Consider the following 25,335-nt stretch of genomic DNA (forward strand, 5'->3'; position numbering starts at 1 on the left):
ACCTCAGGGGAGCAGGTCACAAGCCAACAACTTCGTGTTGGGTTGAGGGGTGATGAGTGACCTCCGAAATGTGCCCCTGCTCCCTCCCCGCATGGAAAGAAAAGCAGACCTAGGTGAAGGCTGCCTGTTTGGGCCCACCTTTCCATCAGAAATGCTCTCCTTCAGAGCAAACACTGTCCCCTCCGAGGCCATCTTAAAATGTAAATTTGCTGGGATGCTGTGTGCCTGAGTAGCTCCCGGGCTGACTTCTCTGTTTCGGGCCCTGAGAACACTGCAAGAGGAGAAAAGGTTCAGCCTCTACACCCTGATTTTCCTGAAGGCAGCATGGGGAGTGAAGAGGCTTCCCCCACATTTCAGCCTCCCTTGGCGAATGAGAAGCAGCCCTCCCATCCCCTGGTCAGTGCTGAGCCCATAGGGGTTGCAGCCAACACGAGAGGCAGTGAAGCTTGTTCAAACTTGTATTTATTTTCTAAGAGATCCGGATGAGGGCACGGGGACGGGGGTGCATAACATGGGTTTTGGGAGGAGCCACAGACCTTGGGGAGAAGGATGGAGCCTCCTGCTCTGTCCTCGGTCATGGTGTTAGTAGGCATGAGTCAGGGTGTGCTCCATGACGGTCCGAATCGCCATCCACGTCTCCTCAGCTGTGGGGATGATCTGTGTGGCCGGCAGCAGGAAGCCATAGTGCCCAGTGTCCCGGAGCTCAAAGCTGAAGGCGTACTTGATGCCACTGTCATAGGCCCAGTCGACGGTGATCCCACTGGCCACATCTAGACACAAAAGGTCCAAAATGTGCCCCCAAAAAGAAGAAGGGGATGTGGCCGCAAGGTACAGAGGCATCCTGAGTGGAAAGTGGATTCAGGGAGCCAGACCCTCACCCACCCCAGACCACATCAGGCTTCCTGCCCAGGCCTCAACTGGGATCACAGCCGTGCACCCAGCCCATTCTTGACGCCTGCCCACCAGGCTTAGGACCTTGCAGTAAGCCAGGCACTGGGAGCTGTGCACAAAAGCTGCCAAGAAACAGCTGCGTGGGTACCACTGTTCACCCTTCTACCCAACGTGGGAGGCAGCTTTGGGCCAGCCCAGCTAGATCCATGGCACTGCCCTGCGGCCAACCCCAGGTGGATGTGATGTTTGAAGCAGGGCCAGGAGAGGTTCACTCACAGAGGGTGGTGCTGATGCTGCCAAAAATGTACTCGGTCCCGTGGACCTCATACAAGGCCTTCACCGCATCCTTGGCAAGATTGTACTGCAAGATGACATTGGCAGGGTGAGAGGCGGAGGCTCCCCATGGCTCCCACACATTCCCCACCCTCACCAACTGGTAAGAAGCCTGGATTTAGCAGTCCTGGAAGTTGAAGGTGCAGGTGGCCCTTGTGAGAAGGGAACACAGAACCCCCAGCTTTGAACTTGATCACACGTGGGAACAGCAAGCTCCCCCACCCGGCCCGCACCTCAGGGCTTTCAGAGTAACCATCTGAGCCCTTTGGGGTCATCCGTATGACAGATACGGATTTTCCCAAGAAGGAGTCTCCTCTCCACAAGCCCTAAGCGGCCAGTCTCACCAACTCCCTCTGATTTGAAACGGGCTCCAGCGATCGGCCGTAAGGGTACATGAGCATTTGAGAGTAGCTGTGGATGGAGATCAGAGCCTTGAAGTCGCCATGGGCTGTGATGAACTTCACTATGGCAGCCACCTCTGGCTCTGACTGAGGAAAGGGCCCGTGGTAAGTCTCTGAGCAGGGGTTGCTGTTAGAACCATTTCCTGGAAGTAAGAGAAAGCCACCCAAAGAGTCGAATCCCCGGGCGTTATACAGACGGTGCTCACAACATATCTATGTGTTCCCCTACATTTCCCAGACTCCTTTGCAGTATGGTCGAAGTCATGTGACTACTGTGACCAATGAAAAAGTGAGCAGGAATGACATTGCACTTCCGGGTTGAGATTGTTCAGAGCCAGCGTGACTTCTCCAGGCTCTTTTCTGTCTGTGTGGCTGGAAGCACAAAAAATTCTAGATAGAAGCAGCTTCCGGATCCCTCTCTCAGTGCTGGAAGAAAGCTGCTAAGGAGAGTCACCTATTCACATTGGACTTGGTGTGCATGAAAGACAAACTTATTGTGTAAGCCGCTGAGATCGGGAGGGGTCTTTGTTACTAGACTAGAGTCTAGTCTAATATGTCAGAGACTGCAGCTTCACCATAACCCACAGTTCTGAAGCCCTGCAGGTAGCCCCCTCAGCTTGCCCTGTGGTTCCTTTAGGAAGGTGGGCCTGGCTGAGAAGTTGCATCCAGAGGAAACTCGAAGTCTCCATCCCAACCCCGGCTTCCCCTCCTGAGCAGCAGCGTCTTTAGGCTGACCCTTCCTGGGTTTGCCGTCAGTTGAAGGCTCAGACTTGGTGTCAGCTCAGGATTTGCCACAGTCATGGCCCCAGGTGCGCCACGAACTTGGGGTCTGGGGATATAGGAAACCAATATGGGAGAATAGTTCCCCATAGTTGCCTGAGGCTGCCCTGGGAACCAGAGGTGCAAAGAAGTCTTTGAAAATTCTTCTTGGGGACTTAAGATGAGGGAGAGAACAAAGAGGAGTGGGGTTTTTATTCTTTTCCCGAATTTCATTTGTTTCCGTCTCCTCCTAGACTCTCTGCCTTGGCCCCATCTCTTTTCTTCTTCTTCCACTCCTTCTGCTTTCCCTTATTCCCAAGGAGAGGGTTGGGCTGCACTGGGCTGTTCAAGACTTGGTAGGCTAACTTGGAAGGAGTCATCCCAGTTTCTCCTCTCTCTTCTCTTCCCTGGAACGGTGGCACCGTTTAGAGATTAGGGATCACCTCAACTTCTGAAGCCTCCTGAGGAGGCCATAGCATTCCTCTTGACTCCTGGGGCTGGGAGCTGCCCCATGGAACACTTCAGATGATACTCTGGGAATGCAGCCCACGAGTCCTCTTCAAGAATGCACGGGAGGCCAGGCACGGGTGGGAAGGATGGTCTACAGATTACTCATTACACAGCCATTCAATAAAGGCAGCAGCAAAACCATAAACAAAATCGTCCAGCCTGAGTCACCAACTCAGATACACTCTTGCTGACCCCCGGGAGGCCCAGGGAGCATACCCGCTCTCAGTTTAGCGGTCGTCACCTGGAGTGTGGACCCTGGTTAGAAGGGGATGTGCCTGCAGAGCAAGGGGGTGAAAGGCAGCCCCCAGGATGGAATCAGCCCAGCTAACAGCGGCCTGGCTTGTTGTGTCTGTCAGGAGCCCCTGCACCTGCTCCACTTGATGAATGACAAACAGCAACAGATGCGCAGAGCGGGGGAGGCTGAAGGCTTTGTCTGCTTTTGCAGCCCACGCACAGAAAGCCGTTCCCCTGCCAACGACCAGGTGGCTTTGCCCAAATATGGAGAAACACTTCAGGCCATTAGTTCTGGTTTGAGCTAAGCAGAATAAACTAATCTTCCCCTGGCCAAATGGGAATTAGCCGCCTGCATCTCTGACGTTCGAAGTCAGGGTCCTCTGAGCCTGCCTGTTTCACAAGTACCTGCTAATGGATTCATTAGCTCTTTATTTTTTCCTTCTCTAAAAATGTAATTTGTAGCAAGGGGAAATCTCTGGAAGGACATGGTAAATTATTAAAAGCAGTGATCTTTGAGTGGTGGGATTATGGGAGCTTTTTGCCCCCTCTGGGCTTTTTTTCTGTAATTGTTTGGTACATTGTGTGTACACGGATTTTTTTTTTCCTGTGGTGAGACCCACAGAAGTTATTTCCTTTAAGAGGCAATTTATCTTTCTACCAGCCAGCCTAGCATGGCGTCCGTGGGTACTCACTCGAGTCAGTGCTGAGGGGCCACTGGATACCCACCCGGGCAAGCATCTGTTCATTTGGAGGCGGAAATGCCTAATTTTGCATGGTCTTGCTCCCTCACACAAGCAGTTACAACCCCCACACTGTGAGCTAGGGGCCTCACTCTCAGTGCTTTGGGGCCAGCCTGATTTTTTTTTTTTTCTTTTCCTATTCTTTCTTTTCTTTCTTTCTTTTTTTTTTTTTTTTCTTTTTTTTGAGACGGAGTCTCACTCTGTTACCAGGCTGGAGTGCAGTGGTGCAATCTCGGCTCACAGCAACCTCCGACTCCCTGGTTCAAGAGATTCTCCTGCCTCAGCCTCCCCAGTAGCTGGCATGCACTACCACCTCCAGCTAATTTTTGTATATGTAGTAAAGACGGGGTTTCACTGTGTTAGCCAGGATGGTCTCAATCTCCTGACCTTGTGATCCACCCTCCTCAGCCTCCCGAAGTGCTGGGATTACAGGTGTTAGTCACCACGCCTGGCCAATTTTTCAATGAGAACAGCCCCCAAGAAGCCAGATTTTCAAAGCAATGGGCATCCAGATCTAAAATGTTCTATCTCATTGGTTTGGACACCAGCCTATAGGTCTGATTATCAACAGCAATGACACTGTCCCCTGTGAATGGACACCAGCTTATAGGTCTGATTATCAACAGCAATGACACTGTCCCCTGTGAAGCCAAACCCTGAGTCCCCTATGGAGTGCAAATGCCACGTGTGGAGGCCAAGGCTGTGTCTGTTCCGGAGACTCTGTCATGACTAGACCCATCAAATTGTCCTGCCCATCAAATTGCTGTATTCCCAGGGTCCATGTACCTGTCTCTGAGCGTTCTGGAAGCCTCAATTTCCCAATCCCCGTGCCCCTCTAATGGTAGTGGAGATTATCAGAGAAGAACACCAAGGAACTCAGGAGAAAGCTGCCCCCTCCCTCTCACTGGAATCAGACAGCTCTGCAGATATGTGCCACGGTCATAAAGTAATGGGTCAAAAATAAAAACCAGGCTCAAGCCAGCCTTGATGATAAAGAATTATCTTGAGGCCAGGTGCGGTGGCTCATGCCTATAATCTCAGCATTTTGGGAAGCCAAGGCAGGTGATTCACTTGAGCCCAAAAGTTCAAGATCAACCCAGGAAACACGGTGAAACCTTGTCTCTACAGACTTTTTAAAAAATACAACAATTGGCCGGGCATGATGGCTCACACCTATAATCCCAGCACTTTGAGAGGCTGAGGCAAGCAGATGACCTGAGGTCAGGAGTTTGAGACCAACCTAACCAATATGGGGAAAGCCTATAAACCCTGTCTCTACTAAAAATACAAAAATTCGTCAAGTGTGGTGGTGGGCATCTGTAATCCCAGCTGCTCAGGAGACTGAGACAGGAGAATTGCTTGAACTCAGGAGGCAAAAGTTGCAGTGAGCCAAGATTGCACCACTGCATTCCAGCCTGAGCAACAGAGAAAGACTCTGTCCCCCAACCCCCCAAAAAATTAGCCAGGTGTGGTGGTATGCACGTGTGGTCCCGGCTACTTGGGAGGCTGAGGTGGGAGGATCACCTGAGCCCAGGAAGTTGAGGCTGCAGTGAGCCGTGATCACACCACTGCACTCCAGCCTGGGTAACAGAGTAAGACCTTGTTTCAAAAAAAAAAGAAAGAAAGAAAGGAAAGGAAAAAAAAGTGGCTCATTCTACTAGATACTTGAAACTACTGCCCTGGCCTCCCCAAAGGGCAGAGTTCAGGTCCTAGCTCTCGGGGAATGAGTTCAGAGGCTTTTCTTTGTGTTGTGCTCCCTTCGGGGCAGGGCTAGGGATATTTTGGGGGCACCATAAACTCTGGATTTTGAACAACAAACAAGACTACTTTGTACCTCCTTTAAACCTTTCTCTTGCCATATTTAGGATTTTTTTTTTCTTTTTTTGAGACAGAGTCTCTCTCTGTCACTCAGGCTGGAGTGCAATAGTGTGATCTCGGCTCACCGCAACCTCTGCCCTCTGGGTTCAAGTAATTCTCCTGCCTCAGTCTCCCGGGTAGCTGGGACTACAAGCAGTCATCACCACACCCAGCTAATGTTTGTATTTTACTAGAGACCAGGTTTCACCATGTTGGCCAGGATGGTCTTGATCTCTTGACCTTGGGATCCGCCCACCTCAGCCTCCCAAAGTGCTGGGATTACAGGCATGAGTCACCATATTTAGGAATTAACTCATGCAGTTAGTCCTCATTTTAGGAGTTGGGGGGTCCCTTTAATGTTTCCCATGAAGGCTTTGCATATGTGTACATTCAACACACACACACGCAACCTCTCCCCATGCCCACAGCCCATGGGCTTGCCTGTCCCTGGCCGTGACTCGTGCATATTAGCTGACTGCATTGTCCCATGCCTCCCAAGTTGGGTCAACAAGATCTGACTGAGTGGAAGAACCTGCCGCAGACCCAACACCTCTTCTCCAGCCCTGCCCCAGGACAGCAGATTGCCATACCTCCAAAGCCTGACTTCCAATTCCGGTTGAGATCCACGCCAATGCAGAAGGTTCCAGGTCTGATGGACTTGTTCTTCCGCCATAAGCGATTCTGGGAAAGCCCAAGTCAGGTGACCTCATTCACTGGGCCCATTCCCAGGGATGGGAGCCTCTGATATCCTTGCCTCTGGGGGTGGGGGAGCCTGGTGGGGCAGGGAGGAGCAAAGGGAAGGAATTGCCAGGACAGGACAGGGCTGGCATGGGGCTGGGCCAAGTCTGTAGCTCAGATACTGTGTAGTTGAAGTTAGGGTCTGGGGAGAGGCCTGGGCACAGGCTGCCAATAGTGGCCTGCCTTCCCTGGGCAGCAAGAAAGAGGTCAGAGGGCAAGAGGCTGCAGGTGCAGTATCAGAGCAGCCCACCTGCCTTTGGTGAGGCTTCCTGCAAAGCGGCCCTTAAGGGGCTGGTTCCCAAAGCACAGTGACCTTTTCTCCATCCCCCTAGGGCTTCCATCCTCCCCGGGTGCCCTCACCATGCTGTGGGTAAAAGCAAACCCATCAGGGTTTGTGACGAGCTCTATGAAGATGTCCATGGCCTTCAGTATGTCTGTCAGGATGGGGTCTTTGCCATAATCACTGACAATCTGCAAGAAAGGGTGAGGAGAGATGGGAAGCCCTGGGAGGTGCCGCAGGACATTTGCACAGCAGGTGGATGCAGGAAGTGGGGGCATGAAACCCTCAGGTGTATCTTTTGTGCAGAACCGAAGCCTTGGATTTTCAACAACTGGAAGGCAGGGGATCAATGTGGGCTCTGTGCTGCAAAAGGCAAGAGCACGAGGCAGCTGCTCCAAAGAGCAGGAGGGCAACAGCACCCTGAGTGTCACTGTTCAGCAGGAGGTGCCCTTCAATGGTAAGCCCCGACCCCCAGGTGCAGCCTCCATCATGGGTGCACCTTGACTACTGGTCCCTGCTGACCTTATTGGCAGTCCAGATGCCGGTGGCATGGGTGATCCACTCCCGGGAGTGAATTCCAGTGTCAATCCAGATGGCTGGGTGCCGAGAACCTCCAGTGCTGAACTGAGAAAAAGAATCGGCCCCAAACCGAGGTTTGAACTCAGACAGCTACTGTCTCCAGGCTACCGGGAAGGAGGTTCTGGAGGCATCCTCACTGCCCGGGGCAGCTTTGCGCACCAGGTAAGAGGGTGTGTGTGCAGGTATCTGTCCGTGTGCCCAAAAGTGCACAGGTGTGAGGTCCTTTGGCAACATACTGGTGCCCTTGGGGAGCAAAGTGATCCATCCAGAAGGACAGAATTTCCCAGGATTGAAAGTAGCTGAAGACCAGGCTTTCTCAAACTCTAATGGGCACATGAGTCTCCTGAGGATCTTATTCTAGTGCAGATTCTGACTTGGGAGGTCTGAAGAGGGGTCTGAGGTTTGGCATTTCTAATAAGCTCCCAGGGGATGTTGATACTGCTATGCAGGGACCGTGCTTTGAGTAACAAAGATTTAGACAACATTAGAGAGAGAAGACCATAGCCCCTGGAGAAATGGAAGCAGGGACAGGTGAAGTCAAGTCCCAAGTTATGTGAGTCCACTTGGCTGTTCAGAAGAGCCCACCAGAGAATTATTGAGAGCAGCAGCAGGCACCTATCTTTTCTGACAGCTGATGCTAAATGCCTCTCAGGGTCCACACTCCTGGGTGCCCTCTTGGGCTCAAACTAAGAGTTGCTTCCTGAGAGCTCTGCATTCACCTCTCCTACTTCCTTCACGACCCAGGGAACTGCAGGGTCCTGAGTTTGCTTGAATTCTGTTCCAGTGGCCATGGTGAAGGGTTGGGAAGCTTCTCTACAGACTCTGGCCTGTCTGCAGGGCTGTCTGAGCCAGATGACCTCATTAGCAAGTGGGCCCTTTGTGTACCTCTGTTCCTATTAAACAGATGAAGCAACTGAGGTAACACAAAGAATGCCAACTCATCCACACTCACACCCCAAGTCCAGAGTGACAACTGCCACTCTGCAGCCCTAACCCCTTAGCCATCCTCCCACCTACTTTCTGACCAAGGACATGCCAGGTCACCACACTGTCACCTCTTCATACCTACAAGGGTGGATCTCTGAATGTCACAACCTCAAAGCTTATAGGTCACCTGGGGACGGGAGTATACACACTGTCCTTCTCCGCAAAACTCCCACCCAGCCACTACCCCACATGAGCTCAGTCTTATGCCAGAGGGCCTCAATGTAGAGTCTACAAGTTGACACCGTTGGCTTTTTACCTTCAGGACAAGAATGGGCCGGTTTTCAAAGCTGTTGCCAATGTGAATTTTTGAGACAATATCAGAATGCTCCATTGCAAAGTTGTCAATCCAGCTATATATCTGAAGGGAAAGAAGTGTGTAAGATTGGCAGTTACACATGGCCTCTCTGAATGTTCTCTGTGCCCCTTCCCACTCTCCTCAATGCTTTCCCATGTCCTCAGAGAATCTAGAAGAACCCAGATAAAGAATTGCAAAAGTAGAGCATTCCCTCAGAGCTAAAGGAAGTGAGTTGTGGTCTTGCTGGATTCCTGGCTCTTTGCCTGGGAGAACAGTGTGTGCTGAGTCTGCTCAAATCCCCAGGCTTGACCCACACGGCTCTCTCTGATTGGAAATTCTCTCTCTTGCCTCCATTCTTTGGCCTATTCAATCCATTTGACAGATCTCACAGACCATGTAGTGTTGTTTTTATCTTCTTGCTCCTTTTAGACTGTAAGGCCCTTGAAGGCAGGGTTCTTGTTTTATTTATCTTTGGCATCAGTAAATAGTGACAGACTGTATCATTTCATTCTCTTGTTCTTTCAATACATGGAATTGAATTAACAAATATATGAAAGAAAATGGATTTTCTGTTCCATGACTTGTGAAGTGGGAAAAGTGATTATGATAATAGATGGATGATATCAATGTTATGTCCTTGACACACAAAATGAGACCCGTGCCTTGAGTTCCTTTCTGGAGTGGGCATCCCTGCACCCTCCATGTTCATTCTTCTTTATAAACAAGTCACAATTAGATACACCTGCCCTGGCTGACTGTAACTGTGATCATGAATTTTCTCCAAGTGAAGGCAACTCCCTTTTATTCTAAAAATATGGCTCTCTAATGTCCCTGGCTTCCTGCCCCTCGTATATACCCCAGAACCCACAGCCAGGACCGTGACCACCAGGGCTGGTCATGGACAGGCTGAGAGCCCTAGGTCCCCAGCCATAGGATTAGATGTGTGTAAGAGTTAAAGAAAGAGGAAAGAAACACAAAATACAGCTTAACAGTCAGGTTTATTTAAGAGAAATAAACCTGAGAGGGGCTTCTGGTCAATTTTTTTTTGTCCATTTTGTAACTATAGGGACTGGATTTAGGCAGTTTTTTAATCTCAGGAAACTTAGAATTGTAATGTTTGTTCAAGATGGTGATGCTCTGGCTCTGTCAAGATGAAGGTAGCTTCTACCGGCTCTATTCTGGACCCGTAATGGGTCCCTGCCTTAGTGTTCTGCCTAGGAGACCCATTACTCTGCTATGTTCCTGCCTAGGGCTATATAGCTGAACTACTGTCTCCTCTATCTGAATCCTGGCTTCTGGACCTCTTTGAAGCTGACTCTCTGTCTAGCAGACCTAATGTCTGCTGTACAGTCCCCAAGTGTCAGTCACAGTCTCCCATAAACCCTAGAGTCCTTCACTAGTTTCTGCCTGAGTCAGGAGACCCTAAGGGTCCCCGGGGAGGTAGGTCTCCCCGGGCAGACCTACCTCCTCCAGGTTGTGGTATGCGGAGTAACTGAAGCTGCTGGTGCTGCGTTCCAGCCGGCGGGATTTTGCCATGGCCTCTCTTTCCTCATCCAGCAGCACCTGGGTGATGAGAAACACATATTGGAAAGGAAGGGGGAGCTGGGCTGGCTATGCCTCTTCTGAGCCCTGCCTCTGTTGGCTGTGCATAAAGACAGCAGCAATGCAGGAGAAGGAGTCACCCTGAGTGGGAACTGCACAGCAGAAGGAAGCTCCAGGTTGCTGGGTGACTCTTCTGCCTGGCAAACTGGCAGTCATGCTGCCATTTCCCAAATGAGCACAGGACAAGGAGTCTAGAGAGCTGGGTTCTAGGTCTGCCTCTACTGCTAACTGGCTATGGAACTCGCTGTGGCCTTAGTTTCCTCTGCTTGAAAATTCAGAAAGCAATATCTGCCTTGCCACCTCATAGGATAAAATGTAAAAATGGATTTGAAGGTGTCTTCTGGGGGAAAAAAGGTGCTCATGGTCTACTGCCAACATTCCTTTTGCACCTGATAAACACTCTGTTGATTCAGGACCCTAGCTAGACCATGTGCACTACCCCCTGGAAGAAGCAGAGGGTTCCTCTGACCGCCAACATTAACTCCACTTCCAGGAAATAGCCTAGACAACTGGTACGCAAGCCATTCAGAAAGCCAGGCATGGCCAGAGTCAGTCCAAATCATTATGATTCATGTGCCAGTGGTCTTGCACTCACCTCCTGAACATGTCTGGGTGAGCCAAAAGCAATGTCCTTGGGTATCAACATGGAGTCAGCATTCAAACCTTACATGGTACTTACTTCCCGCTGCCCATACAGAGGACAGTGTAGTGCCCGGTTGGCTTGACCACTCACTCACTGCTCAGACCACCAACATCATCTTGGGACATTTTTCCCTGCTTGGGTCACAGTGAGATGAGCTAGTGTCCTTCACCCAAACTCATGCCCTTACAGCAGCATCCAGGGGCCAAGGCACCCCAGGATTCTGCACCAACTGTCCAGTATGGGAAGTACCTGCGTCCTTTGTCACAGAGGATGCTGAGAAAGCATCCTCATTAACCCAAGTTGCCCTTCCTTTGCAGCACTGGGCCACAACTAAGTCTTGCCAATTACTTATTTGGGGCTAGAGCCTTAGTTGACCAAGCTTCTTTATCCTCATGATCTCATCTGGTCTGGTCAGATGACCCGATAACAGGACAGAAATGAGCTATTTGTGTTAGCGCTAAAGCAGCTTGGAGAGGTAAAGGGACTTAATGGCAAAGCTAACAAGTGGCAGAAGTGACATGAGAACCAGTTATCCTAGTCTGTAGCCTTGGGTTCCTTAAGGCCAACTATCAAAACTAAAGGCCAACACTAATAACATATATACAGGCTGGGCATGGTGGCTCACACCTGTAGTACTGGCACTTTTGGGGATAGGATTGGGGTAGGAGGGTTGCCGAAGCCCAAGAGATTGAGAACAGCCTGGGCAACAAAGGGATACCCTGTCTCTACGAAAAATTAAAACTGAAAAATTAGCCAGGCTTGGTGATGTGTGCCTATAGTCCCAGCTGCTTAGGCTGAGGTAGGAGGATTGCTTGAGCCTGTGAGTTAGAGGCTAGAGTGAGCTATGATTGAGAGTAAGTTATGATCGCACCACTCTACTCTAGCCTTGGCAATTGAGCAACACTCTATTTCTAAACACACACACACACACACAGAGATATGTTTGTGTGTGTGTGCATGTGTGTGAACAGAAAGAGCATGCAAATGTTAACAGCTAAAAATGCCACTGTACTATTTTTGCTATTTAGAACTTTTTTACAATAATGAAAAATCAAAGACCCTTGAACATAAGAATACAAGACACTAAAATGCCAAAAATATAGACCAAAATGTTCACAATGCCTGCTAAGATAGAAGAAGGTGAATTTTGAGTAAATTTTTTCTCTCCTCTATTTTTACATTTTGGCAATGTGCTTATCCTACTTCAATACATAGGAGCTTTTAAATGAATAAATAATAGCCAAACCAAAAGGCTACTGTGTGTAAGGTCTTTTAGGCTGACGGATGGTGCCATGGACACTATGGCGACCCCCATGACCCACACGTACACCTTTGGAGGGCCTTCTGGAATTAGAAAACCTGAAGTAACTAGAAGACCGTGAAAAGCAGAAGAACAATTAACCCCTGTCCTAAGTAACTTGAGACATTCTTCTATTGTTTTTTATTCCAGCTCCAATCACATTGGACTTTGTAATCAACCTTGGTCAACCTTGTGACTCCAGACCCTACAACCCCTTCCCACCTTGCAAACCTACAACCCCCTCCCGGCTTGCAAAAAATCCACCCTAAACTGTAACTTCTGTAACTTTCCACCGCTTACCCCAAACCTATAAAACCAACTCCTATCCCACGGCCCTCCGCAGACTCTCTTTTTGGACTCAGCCCACCAGCGCCCGGATGAATAAATAGCCATGTTGCTCACACAAAGCCTGTTTGGGGGGTTTCTTCATTCAGAGCATGCATTTTAACACTGCCGAGTCTTCCTTCCCGCCCCACCTGCTGTAGATGAGGCACAGCCTAATGACTCACTCATCCCCAAGGCCTAGTGGGCTCACTCACAATGCTCAAGTTCATAGATTTCAAAATGGGACTGGAAATGGATGTTTGGGGCTCACTTTATTTTTGAGCACCGTCTCCATGCGAGGCAATTACAGTTGCCATGTTTTCCAGCTGCACTGGCCGGCCGGGGGGCAAAGCTGGGATTGCTGGGTAAGTCAGATATGGCTGGAGGAGCCCTGTCCTCTCTGGCCATTGGCAATCACTTCTGGGAAGCTCTAACAAAAGGAATTTGTCTTCTTCCTAGGAAGCTGACCCAAATCTCAACAGCCGACCATGACCAATGTGTGCCAGCCGCTGCGTGCCTGGTGCCATCAGCTGTGACGAGCAGCTGCAAGGAAGACAGCGGCCTGCCAGCCATGAGGACAAGGTAAAGGGTCTCCAGGGATCTCATCGAAGTCTGGAGTGGGGGTGGAAGTGGAGGACAGGAAGGAAACTTTGGGGGAAAAAGGGCTAGGGGACCCAATTCTCCCCACACAGCCCCGGGACACCCACAGGAAGCCAGGACGTGGGAGACTGTCCCTTCTTCCACACAAGAGGCAAATGGAAAGTCAGCACCAAACTGCAAATAACTTTCCCGACACCCTCAGAGCCTTGTGAATGGAGGTGACACCCGCTTTCAAACTGGGAATCCTCAGCCCCCCCCAGCTGGCCCCACTCCCAGGAGCATGAATCTGCTTTGGCCTCCATGCGTGGGGCCGAAGGGAGGGGATGAGAGAGGGCAGAATGCAGTCTGGCCACAGGCTGAGGAATGTCTAATGACAGCCCTGTCGGGCTTCTCAGGAAAAAATAACAAAACAAAGAACCCAACCGACTCAGAAGCAAGCCATCTGCCTCCCTGGAAGCCCTAACCTGACAGGGAAAGTAATACCTCAGTGTGAATGAATTTACGATGAGTCAGGAAGGATGGGGACTCTAGAGGGAAGAACAGCCCTCCCGGGTTGGGCTGGGAAGGAGGCAGGGGGGCCCCAGCACTGAAGCTGAGGAGGGGGAGAGCAGGCTATCTCGCAGCCCAACTCCAACCACAGATGCAAAATGGACGCAGCTCCTGGAAACAGCGTGGGTTGGGGGCTCCGGGACAGCGGTCGCGGCCTCTCCTCACATGCTCCCGGCCTTCTCTTCCAGGCCTAACATCTGCAGTAGAAGCTACATGGCCAGTAGCAACTCCAGTCCCGTGGCCCTGGATGTGTGGGGTGGCTGCCGATCTGATGTTTTCAGAATGGACCCCCTCAGAGGTCAAGACCAAGCCACCAGGCTTCCCTGTCCAAAAGGCAAAGTTAAAATGCCACACAGACAACAGTGATGACCGCTAAGGAGACAGATGGCTTGAAAGCGGAGTCTGAGGGTGCGGGAGCTCAGGCTAAATCCCAATCCTGCCACCAGTTCAGCAAATTACTAACTTCTCTGTGCCTCAGTTTCCCCTTTGCAAAATGAAGTTCATATTATCACATACTTTAGCACATACTTTAAAATGGTCTCATGAGGGCTCGGCATGGTGGCTGACACCTGTAATCCCAGCACTTTAGGAGGCCGAGGCACGTGGATCACTTGAGGCCAGGAATTCAAGACCAATCTGGCCAACAAGGCGAAACCCCGTCTCTATCAAAAATACAAAAATTAGCCAGGCATGGTGGCACATGCCTGTAATCCCAGCTACTCAGGAGGCTGAGGCAGGAGAATTGCTTGAACCCAGGAAGTGGAGGTTTCAGTGAGCCAAGATTGCGCCACTGCATTCCAGGCTGGGCAACACAGCAAGACTCCATCTCAAAAAAAAAAAAAAAAAAAAAAAGTTCTCATGAGGATTAGAACGATTATTACAAGCTAAATGCTTAAACTTTTGCCAGGCATGTAGTAAATGCTAGAGAACGTTAGCTATAATGATGAGGAAGGTGACGACGATACAGAGGGTGATAAGAACTTTGGGGTGACTCCAGGGCTCTGTGATAGGGCACTACAAGGCATGACCAGGAAATGTGGATTCCTCCAGAGGTAAGATGGCTTCTGCAGGATGTGGAAGGCAGAAAGCCCCAATTCATGGTCCTATGGGTGAGACAGTCAGCTGGTGAGATAGTCAGCACCTGCCTTTCTTTTTTTTTTTTTTTTTGAGACAGAGTTTCACTCTTGTTACCCAGGCTGGAGTGCAATGGCACGATCTCGGCTCACCGCAACCTCTGCCTCCTGGGTTCAGGCAATTCTCCTGCCTCAGCCTCCTGAGTAGCTGGGATTACAGGCATGTGCCACCATGCCCAGCTAATTTTTTGTATTTTTAGTAGAGACGGGGTTTCACCATGTTGACCAGGATGGTCTCAATCTCTTGACCTCGTGATCCGCCCACCTCGGCCTCCCACAGTGCTGGGATTACAGGCGTGAGCCACCGCGCCCGGCCTAAAGCACCTGCCTTTCATGTGGCCCAACAGAAGGGCTGGGTCCTCTTCTGTCCCTATCCCCATGATGTAGCCAGACTCTGTCTCTCCCAGGGTCTTGCCCATCACTTTTCCTGTCTTCCCTGGCTTCTCCTGCAATCCTCCCTGCTGTCTTCTTCTCCTCTCTGGAGCTGCCACTCACCCTCACACCAACCAACAGCATTTCTACCTTTACGACTCTGCTGTTCAAGCCAGGCATGTTGGTGCACGCCTGCAGTCTTGGCTATGCAGGAGGCTGAGGCAGGAGGATCTCTTAAGCGCAGGTGTTCAAGGCTGCAGTGCACTATGATTGTGTCTGGGAATAGCCACGGTGCTCCACCCACGGCAACATAGCAAGACCCCAGCTTAGGGGAAAAAAAAAGCTCCACTGGCTGATGCCTGTAATCCTAGCACTTTGGGAGGCTGAGGCAGGTGGATCACTTGAGGCCAGGAGTTTGGGATCAGCCTTGCTAACATGGTGAAACCCTGTCTCTACAAAAAAAAAAAAAAAAAAAAAAAGAAAATTAGCCAGATGTGGTGGGATGTGCCTGTAATCCCGGCTACTAGGGAGGCTGAGGCACAAGAATTGCTTAAGCCTGGGTGGCGGAGGCTGTAGTAAGCCGAGATCGTGCCACTGCACTCCACCCTGAGTGATGGTGTGAGACCATGTCTCAAACCCAAAACAAACAAACAGATAAAAACTGTACCCTTCAGATAGCAAAATACGAATTTTCAAAAGTAAGAATTAAACCACCTCAGTGATGAGAAAATGGCAGATGTCAAGAAGAGCGAAATGGGAAGGAAAGAGGGAGTTGGGGAATAGGGAAGAAGAAGGGTACAATTTAAAACAAGATGACCAATCTAGCATAGTGACTCACACCTGTAATTTCAGCACTTTGGGAGGTTAAGGTTGGCGGGTTGCTTGAGCCCAGTAGTTCAAGACCAGCCTGGGCAACATAGTCAGACCCCATTTCTACAAAAAATACAAAAATCAGCTGGGTGTGGTGATGTGGGCCTATAATCCCAGCTACTTAGAAGGCTGAGGCAAGAAGATGGAGTGAGCCTGGAAGGTCGAGGCTGCCGTGAGCTGTGATCATGCCACTGCACGTCAACCTGGATGACAGAGCAAGACCTTGTCTCAAAATGAAAAAATAAAATAGGGCCGGGCGCGGTGGCTCAAGCCTGTAATCCCAGCACTTTGGGAGGCCGAGGTGGGTGGATCACGAGGTCGAGAGATCGAGACCATCCTGGTCAACATGGTGAAACCCCGTCTCTACTAAAAATACAAAAAATTAGCTGGGCATGGTGGCACGTGTCTGTAATCCCAGCTACTCAGGAGGCTGAGGCAGGAGAATTGCCTGAACCCAGGAGGCGGAGGTTGCGGTGAGCCGAGATCGCGCCATTGCACTCCAGCCTGGGTAACAAGAGCGAAACTCCATCTCAAAAAAAAAAAAAAAAAAAAGAAAAAGAAAAAAGAAAATGAAAAGAAAACCTTATGACCCTTGCAAGGGCTTTGGCTTTTACACCAAATCAGTTGAGTTTTAAGCAGAGGAACAACATGCCCTAATTGGCATAGTCTTAAAGGACCCTTCTGGCTGCTGTTTTGAGACTAGGTAATAAAGAGTTAAGGTTGGGAATGGGGAGGAGCAGTTAGAAAGCCACTGGAAGAACCCAGGTGAAGGAGATGGCGCACAGGCCCTGGGGGGTGGTGCTGTGGTGTGGGATGTGCTAAGATCCATTCCGAAGGCAGCAATGAATCTGTTGCTGACGAGGGGTTAGAGGAAGGGGTCAAGAATGCCTCCCAGCTTCTTGTCTGAGTGCCTGGAAGGATGGTGTTGTCATTTCCTGAGGCAGGGAGGGCTGTGGAGGCACCGATGAAGGGCCAGAAGAGCTGGGTTTGGACCTGGAAAGTTGGAGATACCCGTTGAACCCCCAAGTGGAAACAATGAGTAGGGTGTTGGATCCAGGAGAGCAGGTGCTGGCTAGAGACAGAACATAGAAGTCCTGGATGCCAGGAGAAGAGACAGGCTCCAGGAAAGAGAGAGCAACCAGTTGTGCTGTTGGAAGGGGAACACAGAGTCAGCCATTGGGTTGGATCTGGGAGTTGCGTGTGACATTGTCGAGGGCAGCTTTGGTGAAGTGAGGGGTTGGGCAGCCTGCCGGCAGAAAAGGAAGAGTTGGCAGGGAGAGTCAGTGTTTTCAGGAGTTTCACTCTATGGGGAAGCATAGATGATGGCTGGAGGGGAGAGGGAAGGGATCAAGAGAGGATTTTTTTTTAAATGGGAGAAATAACTCTATTTGCATGGTGATGAAAGCGATCCACGAGGGAGAGGGAAATTGGCAAAGCGATATTTGCACTAAATTGTATTCTGCTCTAGATGGTCAGAGCATGGGTGATTTTTGTTTTCTCCTTGTGCTTTCCACTATTTTCCAAATTATCTAACATGAATATGTATTAATTTTGTAATCAGAAAAAAAGCCATTAAAATCCACAGAGCTGATTGCTCAAGTGAAGCTTTTCCATGGTGACTCATCCTAGGGGGAAAAAAAAAAAAAAAAAAAAAAAAAAAAAAAAAAAAAAAAAAACAACCAAAGGGCTGAAAAGAACGAGGAGGTGAAGAAAAATTAAATGCAAATAGAGCTCGCTTGGAATCAGATAATTTCTTGCCTGGCCCGCTGCAATTTCCTCACCACCCTCCTGCCTGTCAGTCTCTCCCTGGCCCTGTCCCCAACTCAACACTCTCACTGTCAGGGTGGGTTTTCTGAAATGCAAATCTGATCGTGTCAAATCACCTCCGGTGGCTCCCCCCTAGTTTTCAGGAGAAAATCCTGACCTCGTCTCATGGTGGAGGACACTCTTTGCGATGGGGTCTGGCCTCATCGCCAGTCACGGTGGGGGCCCCCCCTTCCTCTGGCCAGCCCCCCTCACCTGCTCTTCAGCACACCGTAATTACTGCCTTCTCAGAAGCATGGCGTGCAGTGCCTCTTGTATGCGCTTCCATAGCAACGGCCCTCACTCCATCAGCCACTCATCCACTCCATTGTAATCACCGATTTACTTCCCCTCCATCCCCATCCCTCCCTACCCCCCTCGACCCTCCAGCTCTCCTGGATACAGGACTGGGTTTTTATCTCTGTGTTTCTAGCCCCTTGCCCTATGTGCAGCACACAGTAGGTCTCTCTGTGTCTGGGAGTGGAATGAATGGCCCTGCCTCATGTTTCTCAAGCATCCCTCTGATCACAGGGCAGAGGGAGGGAGAGATTCCAAAATCTCCCCTGCCTCTGGCAAAAGCAAAAACCAGCATTGAGGTTTTCCAGCCCGGTCCTGGCTGGAAACACGACCACTGGCACCAAACACGAACACTCCTCCTTCCTTTCCTCCTCCTAACGAATGTCCATTAATTCCACTGACATTTATGAATCCCCAACAGAGCGGCAAGTCCTACCATAGGTGCTGGGGTAGAAAGATGGATGTGGAGCGTGGAGCTGGACCTTCACTGAGGGGAGGGGCCAGGGGAACAAAGACCGATGTGTGAATAACATTGTGTCTCTCCTGAACACCCCAACAAAGCAAGTCATTCAGCAGACAACCGCTAAGGGCCCACCCTGCAGGGGCATTGCCAAGTACTTGGCTGAGGAGATCCAGAAGACAGAGAGAAAATTGCACCCCTGCCTCTGTATCCGAAATACAAGACTGGACGCCAAAACCTGAGGGGTGCGAAGCCCTTAGGTCCTGTGAGCAAATCTCAGCTTCCCTCCGCCTGGACCCCTCCTCATCATCAACCACAAATCCACACAACAGCCACCCCCCAGCCCCGGCTCCCTCTAAACCAAAATATGATCATAAGTATGACAGTGAGCACTTGATCACTGCAGGAAGAACGAGTTGGTGAAAATCCTGCCTGGCTGGATCAAGGCTAAGAGGTCACAGCGTTTTCCTGAGAGGGAGGGCAAAGCGCTAGAGGGACTCAGGACTGCGGATGTGATGAGAGCCCTTGGGGGAGATTCAGAGGGGACTCTGGGGCCATCTCTGATGTGCAGAAATCAACAGAAAGTTTTTAGAGACCTCTGTGTATCTGTTTGCCAAATGCTGTGGAGTTCCCAGGGTGGGGCTGAACCAGGGAAATGGAAACTTCACAATAGAGGCCTGGGCTAAAAATGAGAATGTTCTCTTCTTTTGATGTGGTAGCCCCTTTTGTCTGTGGGAGTTGCCCCATTTTTGTTTGTAGGGGATTTAATTAGAGAACTATACCACCCCCACATGTTGAGCGGGAAACAGATGTGCCTGATGAGGGATAAAGGTCTTTGAAAGGACCGAAGTGCCCCAGAGCTGCACTCGCTCGCCTGGGAAAGGAATGCTGCCTAATGCGTTGATCCCTTGGCATGCGGTGTCAAGTGTGTGCGCCCCGCCCAGGGAGGCTCTGTGTTCCCACACTCGGAGCCCTCGGGGGAGATCAGCGCCATACAACAAGGATGGGAATGAATCTTTATGGATACAGTTCCACAGGTACACAGCCAGCAGCAGCTGCTGCAGAAAGATGCAGCAGGTGGGGGTGGGAGGAACCTAACCAAGGAGTGGTACCCACAAAGATCTCCAGGAAGGAGGCTGTGCTACTAGCACCTTTCAGGGGCTTTTGAGGATATTCCAGAAAATAGAACAATTGAAACAGAATTTTACAATGTTAAGAAAAGATGCAGGGAAGGCAGCAGGGAGACTGGGGTGTCCAGGATGAGGGCTACTTGCCCTACCCAAGAGTGGGTCTATAGCTGCTTCTCCCAAAACAGTTCCTCTAGGAGAATCCTGCCTGGGGAAGATGCCCCATGCAGACAGCCATCAGTGGAGGTCAGGGGAAGGAAACCACACCAGTGCTTTCTCTGCTTCCTTCACCGTTTCCCACTTCTCTAGAGTAAAGCCGTTCCCCCGGGTACTGGATGGCTGAGACACAGCAGGAACAGGAGGGAGCGATCAGATAAGCAAAGGAAGAAGCTATCTGGGGCACCTTCCCACGATGCTCGGGAGGACTCAGCTAAATCCTCCGGTCTCCATTCTCCCCGCGCCTTTGCTGTTCATTAGCTGCAAATCCGTCCCCAGGAGGACTCATCACAGGCACCCTCTCCACTCCCACACTGTGAGTGCTTCCCCCATGAACTCTGTCCTAGCTTCAGAGTCTTTCTGAGAAGCGTGTGGCCCACTTCCTTCCACAACATGTTCACAAACACGTCCGATGGAGACCAAGAAACAGCATGTCCACTTTTAGCCCTGAGGACATGTCCCCCATGCTGGGCCCCACCCAGAAAGGGAGGCGGAAGGCAGGGCCCCAACGGGCGCAGGGCCTCACCTGGATGTCCTTTATCATGATGCTGTAAGTGAGGCCATGGGACTCCAGATAAGCTTTGATGTCTTTCAGTTCAGAGAAGGGAACTCTCATATCCACGGGGAGACTGGGTCTGGCTGGGCCACGCCAGAAGTCCACCTTGTTCACCAAGGACAGAGAGACATTGATTACTCCATGTCCTTCCACACCACCCTGTAGGCAACCCCAGAGAACCAGTAGACCCTCTTTCTATGCAGGAGATGGGGACAGGGGTGATGTCCCAAGGCCCCCAACAGATGCCTGAAACAGCAGATAGTACCAAACCCTGTATATACTATGTTCTTTCCTTATACATACAGACTTAGGATAAAGGTTTTCTTTTTTTCTTTTTTGGGGGGGAGTGGGATGGGAGATGGAGCCTTGCTCTGTCACCAGGCTGGAGTGTAGTGGTGTCATCTCGGCTCACTACAACCTCCACCTACCAGATTCAGGCAATTCTTCTGCCTCAGCCTCCTGAGTAGCTGGGATTTCAGGCACCTGCCACCATGCCCTGCTAATTTTCCTTTGTAGTAGAGACGGGGTTTCATTGTGTTGGCCAGGATGGTCTTGATCTTTTGACCTCGTGATCCGCCCGCCTTAGCCTCCCAAAGTGCTAGGATTACAGGCGTGAGCCACTGTGCCCTGCTTAGGCTTTTTTTCAATTTGTTATTTTTGTGGGTACATAGTAGGTGTATATATTTATGGGGCATATGGGATATTTTGATACCGATATGCAATATGTAATGATCGAATCAGGGCGAATGAGGTGTCTATCACTCAAGTATGTATTCTTTGTGCTACAAACAATTCAAGTACACTCTTTTAGTTATTTTTAAATATATAATTAAATTATTATTGACTGTAGTCACCCTGTTGTGCTATTAAACACTAGATTTTATTCACTCTTTCTATGTTCTTGACAGACCTATAATAAAGTTTAATTTATAATTTTTTTTTTGAGATGGAGTTTTGCCCAGGCTAGAGTGCAATGGCGTGACCTCAGCTCACTGCAACCTTTGCCTCCCGGGTTCAAGCCATTCTCCTGCCTCAGCCTCCTGAGTACCTGGGACTACAGCCACAAGCCACCACGCTCGGCTAATTTTTGTATTTTTTTTTTTTTTTTTTTTTTTTGAGACGGAGTCTCGCTCTTGTTACCCAGGCTGGAGTGCAATGGCGCGATCTTGGCTCACCGCAACCTCCGCCTCCTGGGTTCAGGCAATTCTCCTGCCTCAGCCTCCTGAGTAGCTGGGATTATAGGCACGCGCCACCACGCCCAGCTAATTTTTTGTATTTTTAGTAGAGACGGGGTTTCACCATGTTGACCAGGTTGGTCTCGATCTCTCGACCTCGTGATCCACCCGCCTCGGCCTCCCAAAGTGCTGGGATTACAGGCTTGAGCCACCGCGCCCGGCCTAATTTTTGTATTTTTAGTAGAGACAGGGATTCACCATGTTGGCCAGGCTGGTCTCAAACTCCTGACCTCAGATGATCTGCCCTCTTTGGCCTCCCAAAGTGCTGGGATTACAGGCGGGAGCTACCGCACCCAGCCCTAACTTATAAATTAGGCACAGTAAGAGATTAAAAACAATGACTAATAATAAAATAGAGCAATTATAACAAATGCCAGCATCCCTCCTCTTGTGCTTTGTGGGCATTATTAAGTCAAATAAGGGTTAGACAGACAGAAGCACAGCAACGCCGAGGCAGTCGGTCTGATGGCCGAGATGGCCACTAAGTGGCTAAGTGACTCAGGGAGGGGAGTGTGGACAGCGTGCAGGTGTGAGACTTCATCACGCTACTCAGAATAGCATGCATTTAAAACGTATGTGTTGTTTATTTCTGGAATTTTCCATGTACTGTTTTTGGTTGACTGCAGATCAGGAGGAACTGCTACACACTTAAAAGGGCCCCAGTTCCGTGATGAAATCCTCAGGCTGAGCGGAAAGACTGGGACTAACAAAATCCCCAAGGCACTGAGGTTCCTTCCCTAATTTCAAGCCCGGTTGCCTCTACACCTTACTCCTACCCATTGCAACTTCGCCTGGATCCAGAGAGCCCCGAAGATTTCCTGGCTGGGTGCGGTCGCTCATGCCTGTAATCCCAGCACTTTGGGAGGCTAAAGTGGGCGGATCACCTGAGGTTGGGAGTTCAAGACCAGCCTGACCAACTTGGAGAAATCCCCATCTCTATTAAAAATACAAAATTAGCCGAGCGTGGTGGCGCATGCCTGTAATCTCTCAGGAGGCTGAGGCAGGAGAATCGCTTGTACCTGGGAGGCAGAGGTCGCAGTGAGCCGAGATCGCGCCACTGCACGCCAGCCTGCGTAACAAGAGTGAAACTCTGTCCCAAAAAAAAAAAAAAAAAAAAAAAATTTTCTCAATGCAAGGCCGCTCTTCATCTGGGACATGAATATGGACAAGCACCTGGTCAGGAAAGGGAGGCCTCATTGCTCCCATCCCTGCAGAAGTAGGAGAGGCCAGATCTGGGTCCCTAGCTCAGCCTGTTGCAACGCCTGTTTTTCAGTTAGTAAAATGGAGAGAAGGATCATAAAGCATCATGAGTCCCGGTCGACGGGACACTCAGACGAGTAGGAGCACAAGGGCTTCTGCCACAGCCAGGAGTATCTGGTGGTTCCGACGGCCCCCTAACCAAACTCTTTTATGTAATAGGACAAGTCAAAGAAAATATTTTCCATTGTGAAAACCTGCAGAGGACAAAAGTTCTCAGGAAAGATGTTCAGGCCGAAGGGGACCAACCCAGGTAAAATCCAGGTTTGCCAAGCTAGGCCATTTCACTTGGGAGGCCAATTTGTCCAGTCTCCATGCTGGGTGGCATCCCACCCAGAGACACTGTGCCCCCACCATGTGGCTTTAAGAAATTCCCGCCGTTTGGAGATTGGTGCCCTGATGGCTTGTAGCAGCCCCCTATCCTGAAGAGAGCGGGTGGCTGAATGAGCCACAGCCTAAGAAGGCAGCCTACATTTCCGGGCAGGTGTTTCTGATTTTTCCTGATGAGGAGCCACCTGTGATTTCCCACAGCTCTGTGCTCTTTGCAGGGACCTCAGGAGGGCAGGTTTGGGGTGAGTGTGGCAAGACAAGGAACTGAAGTTGTGAGCTGCTGCAGGGGGCGGGGATGTCCCCAAGCCTGACAAGTCCTCACCTTCTGGGGCTTCAGGACCTCCAGATCCCTGAGAAGTGAAAGCTGCTTCTCATCTCTGGCCAGGACTCGAAGAACCTGGTCCCTAGAAAAACACAGAGGGAGCAGAGGAAGCTTCAGAGAAAGATCCCTGGAAGGCTGTGTGTGTCACTTGGATGGGGCCGAGTGGAGCAGAGGCCCAGCTGAGGGCACCTGGCAGGAAGGCCAGGAGGCTCCTTGAGCGGAGGCTGAAGGAGCCCTGAGCAGACAGGACGCACAGGCGGCCCTGAGAAGCACGTGTTCCCTCGGCCTAGCGTCAGTGAGCTCTCCAGCCCCCAGGACAGACCACCCAGGGGCTAAATAAAGCTTGTCAGTGCTACTGATGGACTGAAGGCCAAGCCAGTGGAAGAAGAAATGGAAAGGAATGGGGAGGGAGTGGTGTGTGGAACTGAAGGAATGAGGGGGAGAAAGGAGTAGACACGGGGCTGGGGGGACCAATGGTGGCCCCAAAGGCTCTTCACATGGGGGCCCCAAGGCCATGGTCTGTCTCAACGCTGGGAAGGTGAGATCAGATAACCTCACCTCACCTGACAGGGAGGAAGTTGAGCTCCTTCCCTTCCCAATGGAGGCGGGTGGGAGGTGGCGTAACCAAGAGTCCTGTGGTGCGGGGTACGACGCCTGGGATGGGCTTGGTGCCCTTGCTGGCTGGCTCTGAGACCGTGGGTGAAGAACTCCCTCTCTAAGCTTGCTGTGCCTCCTCTTCTCTACTGTGGAGTGCCCTGAGGCATCCAGCTCAGGACCTCGCGGAAGCTCAAAGCACATCCATAGCGGGCCTGGCATGTAATTTACTAGAACTTCCCGTCATCCATTTTTGGTAGGGGACGTAGTCTTGTGGGGGCTACAGCTTCTTTGAGAATTGGAGGAAAGCTATGAATGCTTCCTCACCAAAGAAGCCCCTGCTGTATAGGAAAATCATTGCATGTGGTTTCGGGGGATCTTGGAGCCCCGGGGGCCTCCTCCCGGACTCTGGATTTGGGAAGGACTGCCAAGCAGCCAGCCCTGGAGCATCAGAGTGGGAGACTGCGGAGCTGCAAGTGGGTCCAGGACAGGAACCCACATCCTGATTCTCTGCCTCCATCAGGCACCAGCGGGGGCGGTCACCTCCTGCTGGGACATCCGGTCCCCTCCTCCCTCCCGCTGCCGGGCAGCCACTCACCCTGTGAAATTCATTTGGCCCAAAGCCACTGCCAGGATAAAGCTGAAGATCAGGAGCATCTGCCTGTCCATGGGGGACAGCCCAGGGCGCGTCCCTCCTCCAGGGATGCCCTGCATGCTTCTTCCGCCTGGAGAGCTTCAGGGGCTTTCCTTGTGCACCGTGGCCCAGGCCTCAGGACAGCGAAGCACCTAGAGACTGGAAGCCCAACCCGAGAATGAGCATTAGGCTCTCTGGGGGACCCAGCATGTGGCCCCCACATGCCCGGCCTTGGGAGAGCTAGGGCTGCTCCTCCCCAACCCAGCACATCCTCTCCTGGGAAGGGGAGAGGGAGGAGAGAAGGAGGAAGACAGGCCCTTCGCTTTTCTTTTCTCTCGGGAGGTTTGCCAGGCCAGCCCCTTCTGAGCATCAAAGCCTCCATCTCTGGAGAAAGACCAGAGCAGCCAGCAGCCCTGGGACACCCCTCCTTTCCTCCTCCTCCTCCACGGCATCTTCTCTTTTGCTCTTGTTCTACCCCTGGCCCAGTCACGCTTTCTCTGTGCCATC

The 25,335-nt window shown here is 50.9% G+C and overlaps 1 protein-coding gene across 2 annotated transcripts; it reads right to left on the reverse strand.

The window, feature by feature from the left end:
- Positions 1-451: 451 nt before the first annotated feature.
- CPA5 (carboxypeptidase A5) lies at positions 452-25,062 on the reverse strand. Of its 2 annotated transcripts, XM_010343081.3 has the most exons (11): positions 24,793-25,062; positions 23,601-23,682; positions 20,427-20,561; positions 10,069-10,167; positions 8,566-8,667; positions 7,266-7,367; positions 6,824-6,934; positions 6,316-6,406; positions 1,569-1,768; positions 1,168-1,252; positions 452-770 (listed from the first exon to the last, which is right to left on the reverse strand). In XM_010343081.3, exons 1-11 carry the CDS (start codon positions 24,906-24,908, stop codon positions 583-585), a joined length of 1,311 nt encoding a protein of 436 aa, XP_010341383.1. In that variant the 5' UTR covers positions 24,909-25,062; the 3' UTR covers positions 452-582. The 2 variants fall into 2 exon arrangements, with proteins under 2 accessions (XP_010341383.1, XP_074235997.1); XM_074379896.1 differs by lacking the exon at positions 1,168-1,252.
- Between the last annotated feature and the right edge of the window lie 273 nt (positions 25,063-25,335).

The sequence above is a fragment of the Saimiri boliviensis genome, chromosome 10, assembly GCF_048565385.1.
Source record: "Saimiri boliviensis isolate mSaiBol1 chromosome 10, mSaiBol1.pri, whole genome shotgun sequence".
In the NCBI taxonomy this organism is placed as follows: Eukaryota; Metazoa; Chordata; class Mammalia; order Primates; family Cebidae; genus Saimiri; species Saimiri boliviensis.